This window comes from Trichoplax adhaerens, genomic scaffold, assembly GCF_000150275.1.
Source record: "Trichoplax adhaerens TRIADscaffold_27 genomic scaffold, whole genome shotgun sequence".
NCBI lineage: Eukaryota > Metazoa > Placozoa > Uniplacotomia > Trichoplacea > Trichoplacidae > Trichoplax > Trichoplax adhaerens.
Window position 1 is genome coordinate 46,943 of NW_002060968.1, and position 11,978 is coordinate 58,920.

Sequence of the window (11,978 nt, forward strand, 5' to 3'; positions counted from 1 at the left end):
TTCGATATTAGATATTGTTTATCAGAACTAAGATTTATTCATTATAAATATGATCTAGTAAGCAGTAGTGATTAAATGTAGTCCTATTCGTGCATATCAATGACTCTTGAAGTACTATTGTTACATATGATAAATGAAAAAAATAATTGAACTCATTTACTAATGTGGAATTTATCACGTCGTTTCACGATACTATTGATACCATAAATAGTATCCATGCTGGACAAGATGACTACATGCTGTGTCTATCACGGCAGGTAGCTATTTTCATAATGACTCTTGCCAAGTTTAAGAATGAATAAGAAGGGGGAAAAAAATCCGAATAAAATAAGTAAAGCTGAAGAAGAAACGATGCTACTCAAATGTAGCATATCCCACCCACGAGCAGCGCGGAGGTATTTATACTACAGTTAGATGACTCTGATTATGGGTTCATTTCAATAGGTCAGTATGAGATTCTTACAGTACCTGTTACCTCAAGATTTCTTCATGTAAAACGGATAGTTCTAAGGTAGTCATTTCTGCAGAGTACTGATTATTAAAATAGTATTCGTTATATCGCTAAGTGTGGCCACTGGGGCCTTTCAATTTCGATTTGATGTAATATTCTGATGAAAATTGAATAAACATAGAATCTTTATAGAGTTTTCTACACAGCCATTTTGATTGTTCCATTTTCTTATAACGGTTGCTATCGACAGAACAAGCTTTGCTTGCATACTCAAGCGATCCTTAGACTCATTATCATGATTGGTATCGAATTGACTACAGTACAGTACTATAGACATTGTACCGCACTGTCGATATCTAAAGGTGCGTTCACACGATGAACTTTTTTACAGTACCTGCTAATCTTAACCGTCCATTAGTTATCATCATGTGCTTTGGACCATTAACTAATCTTAATATAGCATTTCATCCGTGAATGCATTATTAAAAAGTAGTATTCTACAAGCATAGCTGTGAATATAGTAGTGCCTGGCTATTACCGGGATATAAATAATGTCGAATGGTAATACTATCTGTTAATTATGAACAAATAAGTACATTATCGTAAACCGTCAGCAAAGCGACGTGAATTTGTACTAGTCGCTATTAAAATTCTTCGCCTCTTGACGAAATGTACTGTATGCTGTACACTACAGTACTTCAGCTTTGTGATTGCAAACATTTCCTCCCTAGCTACAGTATCAAGTACTGTGGATTTTCAGCAAGCTCTGTACTGTACTGTACAGTACAGAGGGTGTCTCATAACTGTACTGTACAGTGTACAGTACAGTACACCTGTACTGTACAGTGTACAGTACAGTACACCTGTACTGTACAAGTGTACATTGTACAGTACACCCGGAAGTTGATTCGTTAAAATAGCCAATAGAACGCATTTTCGAATTAATTATTCAAGAAAGCATTATTTTAGCTAATAAAAGATAATTTTCTGTTTTTGGCTAACTATATCCTTTAACAGTCCACCATGTTTGGCATGCAGAAAAAACGGTACTTGTATATCTGCTTGCTTGTGTTAGCCATAGGGACGCACTTACTCATTTTCTATCGTGACCACATCTTTTCTTCTTACTTTCAACCTCGGCAAGTTGGCACAGTGAAGACATACACCATCAAACCTGTCGATGGCGGTAAGCAATACTATTATTTCCATTCATCCATGGAGTTAGAAACTGTAGAGAAGTGCCGTGAAGTCGTATTAACCATCCTACCAAAGATGGAGCAAAATTGCAGAAATGAACGAGTACATTATGATTCGATCAACTACTGTAGTATCCTGGGCATAGATTGAAAGCCATCGACGTTGCTAATAACTGTTACCATGTGCAACTTTGTCTTGAATGACAGGAGTTTCCGAGCATACTTGAACTTGAGGTAATTTTGTAGTCCATGTGCTTATACGATCCCGGAAATAACATAAATTGAACCGATCATGAATTGCTCGTATGTGCGTACATTGTCCTCATATAACGATCAGTAGTACTATCAGTGACGCTAGAACTATACCAGTGTATTCGGTGGTTGGAACTGAACTATTGGGTGATATAGCTCATTTCGTCTCTTTCAATCTGAAAGAGACGTTCTTCGTTAGCGTTTGAATGCAATTAATTACAGTTGATACCAAGCTATGAGCGATATCCCACTATCGTACTTATTAGTAATCCCTATCCTAATTCTACGATGACAACACGCAGTTATACCACGCTCACATTGATGGACTAGCTAAGACTCCAAAGTTATTCTCAATTATTCTTATGCTGGATCTGTTGCTTATCAAGCCTCGATTAGGGTAAGAAGGATGAACCCCAATGATGAGGACTTCCAAGTGTGACAAAGGCTTGCTGTCGATTCTACAATACACCCAACGGTATCATCCGCTGTCGAGTGTAGAAATAGTGCAGAGCCTACAATATGACTCCAAAATGGCTATGGTAGGATCATATAGAAGAATTACGAACGTTACGACTTCCAAATGTTGGCAAGGCTTACTGTAGATTCTGCAGATACCCTACTGGTAGAATCCGCCGTCGAAAGTAGAAAAGCCGCCGGTTGTTAAGGGAGGAAGGGTTGGGGATACTAGTCCATACAGTATGACAGAGAATAGCGATGTTAGGACCATAAGGAAGAACCACTGTGGTTAGGACTTCCAAGTGCTGTACAGTATTAGGAAAGGGTTCAATCGTACCCTTTGTTTTGCTGGGGTAAATTGATCCCCTATCGTTAATAATTTAATTCAGTATAGGCGCTACCTGTTTGCCAACATCATTACGATAACACAATGACAACGTTGTAAACCAAAGCGTCTACTCAGTTATATTAAAATTTTTTATATCTATTCTTAGTAACCTAACTATATCAAATATAGCTATATAATCCTTATAATCATATATGGGGTGAATCACTACACCGCCATCATTGCAATAACTGAATGAAAACGTTGTAAATCAAAGTGTTTACTCAGTCATATCAAACTTCTTCTATATCTATGCCTCATTGATGGAGCCTCAAGAGCATATATTGTTAGATTGAATTTGTTGTTATGCAATAACCTGTACTATAACTCAATAGCTGTATGGTATATACGGATGGTATAGTTTCTTTATAAGGCTAGATGCTTATGATCATTGCAATTTCAATGAGAAATTCAACCAGAAATAGAGATAAACGACTACTACAGCTTTAGGAACTATTGAAGAAAATAGTGTAGCTTTACATAGCTGAAGTAAGAAATAAACTAGCTAAGTACCTTTACCATAACTAAAACATTTTAATTCGATTCTTTAGTGAATCCAACACCAACATTAAGAAGTCAACTGCCTTATTCTAAAGCAAAGTTAACCGAAAAGTCAACATCTACATCTATCCTAGCACATTCTACATTGAAATCAACATCGACATTAAAACCTGCTTCGAGATCCATTCCAAATACGTTGGAGCCGGATATATCAAAATCAATATTAAATGAAAATAACAATAATTCAACTCCAACATTAAAAAGTCAACTGCTTCATTCTGAAGCAACGGCGACCGAAAACCTAAAACCGAATTCAAGATTCACTCCAGTTACATCGAAGCTGGATGTTTCGAAAACAATGGTCAACATATCAAATAATGTCAAATTAAATCAAACATCAAGTAAAATATATGTAAGAAAGTTATAGCCATACTTTAATCTTGAAAATTACGAATTAGTTGATATCCCCTCGTGGTGATTTGATTTATTAACTAAGTTCCATTACTATTGTTACAGCAAAGAAAATGCCAAGATTTAACTGAAATTGTGCTAAATCGTCTCGATTATCTGCAGAATCCAGCTAATTGCTCCACAGCTAAAAAACTGATTTGTGATGTTTGGGGCGCAGGCATGGGTTCAGTGGTTCATCACTGGGTCTGCTGCTTAATCTATGCATATTATACTAATCGTACGATGTTTATTGACCTAAGACAGTGGCCTTATTTGCAAGGCGTTACATCGAAGGATGGTGTAAAACAATTTGAAGACTTATTTCAAAGTATTTCCAAATGCAAGCTTACCGATTATGATAACAAAACAGCAGTAACATGGCCGAAATCGAAAAGCCAAATAACTTATAACCATAATATATCTGTTATTCGAATACTGCCGATAGGAATAGTATTACGAGATAAATTAAAATTACCCAAAATTTTTCATTTTGCATTGCCTACAAAACTCTTTTATAGGACGATCGACTTTAAATATCAGCCAATAGCTTGGTGGATTGGTCTATTAGCCAAACATATTATACGACCAAACCATAATTTACAACAATTTATTGATCAATCGAGAAAGAAATTCAAATTTCAATCACCTATAGTTGGTCTACATATCAGGCGTACGGACAAAAGAACTGAAGCCAAACTCTTTAATATTGATCAGTATATGGTAAAAGTGAAGGCATTCTTTAATCGGTTAGCTAAGCAAAGTATCCAAATCGAAAAGCGGGTATTTGTAATTACCGATGAACCATGGCTTATTAATCAATTAATTAAAAAGTATCCCGATTATCATTATGTTCATCCTCCAATAAAACAATTAACGGCTGGTACATTTACTTCAAGATACTCGGCAATCCACTTAAAATATTTTATTCGAGATTTATTTCTCTTAGCTGAATGCGATTACTTGGTAGTCACTATGTCATCTAATGTTGGTAGACTAGCATACGAATTACATGAAGTTATTTATAGCCAAACAAAAAGCAAGCATTATACCTCTCTCGACGATGATTATTTCATACAGGGACTGTATAGGAACCTTCAAGCCCCCCAAATTATGCGAGCTAATCAAGATTGTCGTAGTAATATATCGAATGGAATTAGTATCGTTAAAGGCGATCTATTAGATTCCTGTATATCTTCTAACCATTCGAAAACCATGTACTATGGCTATTCTAAACGTTTAAAAAAATCAGGATATTTCCTTCGATCTTGTGTAACTTACTTAGTCGATAACGAGGTGTATCCAGATTATAGTGAAGTAGATAAAACACTACATAGGGATGAAACAGATAGATATCAAGCAAATAGTGAGGATAATACTTGTACAAAATCTTCGATAATAGATAGAATTTATTAATTATAAATAAGATAAATACTGTATCAGTTAGTATCGACAGCACAATATTAGATAACAACGTTCAAAAATACTGAACTGAGCTGCAATCTTTAGCATTTATTTAACTGGAATACGGGGTTTAAGAAAGTATCTTACCACAGTATGTGTTTTTCACAGTAGTAAAATACCATGTAAGTGAATCACGTTGATAATTTTTAGAAACGTTCATTCATGTTTGACTTAATTTATTCGCAGGCAATAGTTTTTTACGTAAAATTTCTATAATTATAGGTTATACATCAAATAAGGAATATGTAGTACAAAATTATGCTATATCGTAATAGTACTTTAATTCATGTGTTATAAATGTTTTAATTCGATTTTTTATTATAACTTATATGTTCGCAATCGCTGCACTTTAATACCTCAGTTTTTGTGTTTGTCTTCTGTTACAAATGTCTGTTTGCTTGTAAATAAAACTTTTTTCAATCCATATTAAATTGCTTCAATTTTATTAATTCCTTCAAGTATTTCAATCAACTAAATACGTATCTAATTTATTTTATACGCTTATACTGTACTGTACTGTATAGTACAGTAGAAGACATATCTAAGGGAAAGCCAAAATACAGATTGTAGCTGTGAATGCTGTGCTAACGCATTAAAGATCAGTGATTACGCTCTACGGTTCGCAATATAGATTGCCAGATTATATAAATTGCGCTTATCTGTTTTATATAACGATAAATAGTAAAAGACTTCGAACTCAAAGTGATAGCTACGATTTGATAACTCTTGCACAACTGTAAGTATCGTTACCGCTAACAGTAGTAAAGACTTTGAATTAGCTTATACTTGATATCAACTATCAATCGCTGCTACGTAAATTATAAAATTATGCTACACCATGAAGATGATCAGTGAGCGAAGTAAAGATCAATTAGTATTCTAGAAGTAGACAGCTGCAATTATTCTCATGTGTCTATTTGGGAATCATCATGATAATAATAAAAAGAGTAAATCTTGACATCAAATGAGACACTGCTACAATTTCGACGAATCGTTGCTTTATATTTTCACTCCTACAGAAGCTGTTTGACTTTAATATCATTGGTATGTTCTACGATTAAATAATAATTTTTAGCAGTTTATGAATCAATCTAGAAAGTAACTCGGAAATCAAACACGAAATAAACTACAATAATAACTATAGACATTTTCAATGCATTTTCCAGCTTACAGAAGATAATTGTATTTCAAAGCATTGCCCTCAATTGCAAAAATATTAATATGCTTCAGTTACTGTATATCTATTTTTAGTTACTCTAATGAATATCTTTATGGCTAGTGATCCTTTCTATATCAATTAGGATTAGGTTATGCTAAAAGTAAGCAGATGTTTGTAAAAAATTACTACAATTAATAGCATTGACGTCAATCGCAACCTACAGTAAACGTATAATAAGTTATTTACATTGTGATACTGCTTTCTGATTTACTTACATTTAATATGAAACATTATTATTCTAATATTTATCTAATGGACCGTGGACTACTAACTAAAACCTATGCACTTTCAGATTTGATATAAATCTAATAATAGAAGCGAACCTACGCCAGTTTTACTCGGAATTAAGACTCCTTATGTGCTGTTACCAGTTTATTAGGTGATAGTAGTGAAGCAGATAGATAAGCTATTCTCGTCAACATCTTATGTAGAAGTGAATTAGATATAACTTAAAAATAAGACCAAAATCTAGGGTTCTTAACAATAATAGATATATATAAGTAACGTTTTTGTGATGATTCAAGTATGTTGATTTGATCTTCTTAGAATTTGATAGTAATCATATAATTTTATTCTCATACTAAGTTCTGTAAGTGTTGAATTACGTTTTTCGCAATTATCATGTTGTAAACAAGTTAGATAGCATATTTAAGCTGCTACACTTTTCTGTCATTAATGTTCTTAGTCCTTCTTTTCTAAGATCGGCTGTCGTAGGAAGCTTTCTTTGTCTGTCAGAGCTTGTTGCACTATTATGTACGTAGTACCTCAATCGATAGAGAACTAGTAATAAAATCTGCTATTCTAAAATTACTTGTATGAACTACACTTTGACTACAGTTAGTAGAACAGGTTTTGTTACAGTGATGAAAAATTCTAATTTTGCTCATTACATTCTCATTCCATGCAAAAACTGTATTACTGGCTATTTTAATATAGTATCTTTTCAAAATTTTACGTTTAAATGCTAATAAAATGAATGTTTTTATAGCTTGTCTTAACTCTATCATGAGTTTTATTAAGTTTTTAGGTTTAATAATAGCGAAGTTAGATATGAGGATCAGAAGTAATAGTAATGTATCTTAATTCTACACAGCACCGATAGCAAACTGTAAATTTCTTGTATATTTCAAAGCTGTAGTAGTGACATTTGGCTCTGAAATGCTAAAAGTTCGTAGGCTAGTAAGCCATAAATACATTTTAAAATTGTAAAATAATATAAGTATTTCTTCAAAGCCGGCTTTACGAATTTACTCGTTAGTAGATTGCCTATAGATTGTAATACAAAAGCTTGTTCAGAGATGCAAATTACTAGAAGCTACAATGTGTCCTTTTCCAATTCAAGATCAAGCTTACTATAATTTTAACTTCTTATTAATTAAACAGAAAGTAAACATAATTACTACTCTACAGCCATTACATAACTTACTTTGATATAGTGTCTTCTCAAACAGACAAAGAACTATAGTTTCTTGTAAACTTTACTATATTACATAAGATTAGCTTCGTCTCAGAACTGCCAAGGACTAGCTAACTGCAATCAGACTATCTCTGGACTGTATCATTACAGCGAAAGCTCACGGTTTATATATCCTTTGTACCGTAAACATCTTCCACAATTAGACACTTACGCAGTTTAACAACCTAGCGTACAATCTTTAATCGCAATCTAAGCTATATTTGGGGCTGCACTACACTTGCACATATCATTTTCGGTATGACTAGTGCAAACTCCCGTCGCTTTGCTAACGATTTACGATAATGTGCTCATTTAACAGAGAGTATTATCATTTGATAGACCTGTCAGAGGTTCAGTAACTTTATACCGTGTACTAATTTAATATAAGGTCACAGAAAATTGTCTTGGCATCATTGCTCTAGACAATCTATGTTAATAGCAAGCAAATGCCCATTTAAAGTAGTACCAATAAAAGTTTTATCTAGCAATTCATTATTGAAGACTACTGTATCGGCCATTATATCTGAAACCTTAATAAATAATGCTTTGTGCGTTAAAAACTGTATTAAAACATTTTGTTAGCAAACGGCTGTATAATTAGTCGCAAATGAAGAAAAATAGACAAGAGTCAATTTCATATCTTTTTATCGTTTACAGTTTCATGAATGAGTTTTTAATATCTTATCAACGATTCTATGTAGAATAATACTTTTTTTATATTATTATTATACTTTCAAAGCACATTATTGCAGTACTTAGCTGCAATCACTGCACCTAATTTTTATCTAGGGTATATCTAGAATGGATTACTGGAATTACCGCCATCTTTACTATTTTTATGAGCGCAATAATCATTGGTGTCTTGTCTATGCTAATTATACTCGCAAAACAATAGGGCAACAAGTACTACTCAATAACGTTTGTGAATATGTAAGTTTGCAGATGCAATCATCAACAGATTACTAATGACAATTTGCCGTCATAGTAAATTTTAATGACAAAAATTAATTCCAGACTCAAGAATGGGTAAAATAGATATCGTGTAAAAATAGGCAAAAGTCGTTACGATACGACGGACATCGCTTTATTTATTACAGACAATTTTTTTTTTCTGATTTACTTATCCTCTAGCAGTGATACTGTGATTGAATATGGACGTGTATACCATCATTGAAATTATAGAATGACTATGTCGTAAAATCATAATAACTCAGTCAAATTGAAAGTTTTTAAGCCATACTTCATTAATTAAGGTAGCTGTAAGATCGTATACTATTACGTTGAATTAATATAATATTCCCTTAGTATGTAATTACCTGTACATTATTCAATCTATGTTTAGAATTAGTCAGTTTTTGATCAAATTCAATACGTAATACTTTGAACTGATTTAACCATCCTTACAAAATTCAAACAATAACGCTACCGAGTTTATTCAAAACTTCATTTTCTACTCAGGCAATGTTAAAATTATAAGACGCGACAATTTGTTCCTAGTTCTATCGATTCTCCAGTCTGTAAGCAGTTTATAGTCCATATAAATCTAAGCTATGCCAGCGAATGGATGGTAGACTAGCGAACTCCGCAACGGTAAAATTCATCGTGTTGAATATGGTATCAATAAGATGAAGTTGTTAATCGCATGGAGTGTTTCATTCCATGTACAAATTGGAAACATTAGAATCAATAAAAGTACGATACTATTTAAGGTTGCAATTGAAATCTCCACGTCTTTCCATTTAAAGAAATGATGGAATTACATCTCCTGCAGCTCCTTACATTTACCAATAAGTAAATCATAGTATCATCCGCCATCCTAGTTACAGTAGTGCATCCGAAAAGTGGTTTAGCATCGTCAATTAGGGAGCTCTCTACGGTATAGACTAGACTAGTTTTTAAGATGGCGCGGTACTGTTTTACCATCTAAATCATAAAATTACCGTCTATATTGGCGAATTGATATTTGACCAAGGACTTGCTAGGATTTGATCTGGTTCATTAGTTTCGCTTATACTGTAAATAAATCATGGAATAGTGCGTCATTTTATTTATAGCAGTACATCGGAGGAGCTATTTAGCATCATCCAGTTGGGAAATCGTGGGCTAAGTATACGGTAGACTAGTCAGCGATTTTAAAGTTGGGCGGTTCTGTATTTTTATCCATCTCATAAAATTACAGTAGGATACATATCGGCGAATTGATGTCAGATAGGCTAGGACTTGATCTGGTCTATATTAGTATGGCTTATAAGTTTATCATGGTATAGTTTGCCATTGTAATGACAGTAGTACATCGGAGAAACTATTTAGCATCAACGCCCTATCAGCCATGGAAGGAATTGTAAGGCCTGTAGACTAGAAAGTGGTTTCAGGCTGTTCGGTATTTCTATCCCTATCGACGGATTGATGATGGAATATGGATATATTAAGATTAGATCTGAGCTATTCGTGTTGCCTATAAGTAAATTATGGCATAGCCTGGCACACTCATTTTAATTATAGAAGTACATTGTGTGCGCCATTTCTAATCCTATGCACAACAGCAGATCAATCAACAGCTTACTACCATGAATTTACTGCCCATATCCGCGAAATGATTGTACTGTAGACTAGAGTAGACTAAGGAAAAATTAGGATTAGATCTGGTCCATCAAACTAGCCTATAAGTAGACCCATAGTAGAATCCGTCATTCTTTATAGTATACATTAGTACATAAGAAGAGCGATTGAGCATTATCAATTGAAGTAATTATAAGTGAACGATTTCAGGTTTTATGATAATTCATACCCTATCATCAATCTACTACGCATAGCGATGAATTGATGATAGGCTTGGGAAATGTGATGATTACATCCAGCCCATTCGTTTTGCCTATAAGTAAATCATAAAGTAGCATAATCCGCCACTCTAATGACTTTTAGTATATCGGAAGTGAGCTATTTAATATCATCCATTGGAGAATTTGCAAACTGCCAGGAGTCCAAAGAGCGACTTTTGAACCGTGTAGTATTTCTATTCGTGCCTTCATTAGTCCATCTAGCCTCTGCTGGCTACCATGAGTTTACTACGGATATCGGTGTACGGATAGCGGTTTGGCTGTATTTTAGCAATGCAATACTGCAAACAGCATTCATACATCCGTTGCATTCGTTTTGTCTCTAAGTAAATCATAATGTGTCATGATCGTAATACATTGGAAGATATAGTATCATCTATTGGAGAATGTGCAAGCTGGCAGTAATCCAAAAAGCGATCGTGCCCGTTGTGTTTCCACTCTTAGTCGTTAACGTTAACACGAGGAACTTTGATACACTCCTACTAGTAAGCTTACTGAAAAGTCTCCTTTTATTTAGGATTTACTGCATTTAAATAGTATAGCTGTAATGGCGTATTATACCCTTATCTTAGTAATTCATTACCTTATCTTATGCTAACACGTTAGGTGCAGTACAACAAGTCACTGTATTCTTACATACATAACAGTGCCTTCACTAGATAGTAGTTTGGTTACATTTTAGCAATACAACACTGTAAACAATCTTGATGCATCCGGTCAATCGGTTTTAAGTCTAAGTAAATCATAAAGTGTCATGATCGTAGTACATCGGAAGAGAGCTATTGAGCATCATCTATTGGAGAATTTGCTAGCTGGCAGTAATCCAAAGAGCGACTATGCCTTCACCAGATAGTAATTTGGCTACATTTTAGCAATACAACACAGTAAACAACCTTGATACATCCTTTCCATTCGTTTTGTCTCTAAGTAAATCATAAAGTGTCATGATCGTAGTACATCGGAGAGCTATTGAACATCATCCATTGGAGAATTTGCAAGCTGCTAGTGGTCGACAGATCGGTCTTCGCAGCGTGCAGTATACTGTATTCCTCCTATCCGTGTCAACACTAGTACAGTACAACAAACTACTGCTGCCGTTCATAAGTTTACTACGAATATATCGGTGTATGGATAGTACTTATGTTGCATTTTAGCAATGCAACACTGTCAACAACATCCACTTCCCCTGGATATTTTTATTCCACCTTCAAGCCCTCAGGCCATGCTAGCCAGGGAGGCGAAATTATCAACATGCGCGCATCAACACGATACAACTGCGGTGAGAATACCATATCGTATTCCATGGATTTTATT

The 11,978-nt window shown here is 34.2% G+C and overlaps 1 protein-coding gene across 1 annotated transcript; it reads left to right on the forward strand.

The window, feature by feature from the left end:
- Positions 1-3,754: 3,754 nt before the first annotated feature.
- Positions 3,755-5,104, forward strand: TRIADDRAFT_32882 (uncharacterized protein; the record flags this gene model as incomplete). The annotated part of the gene is made up of 1 exon (XM_002117629.1): positions 3,755-5,104. A coding segment is annotated over one exon (1,350 nt), but the record flags the coding sequence as incomplete, so codon positions are not given.
- Positions 5,105-11,978: the final 6,874 nt, after the last annotated feature.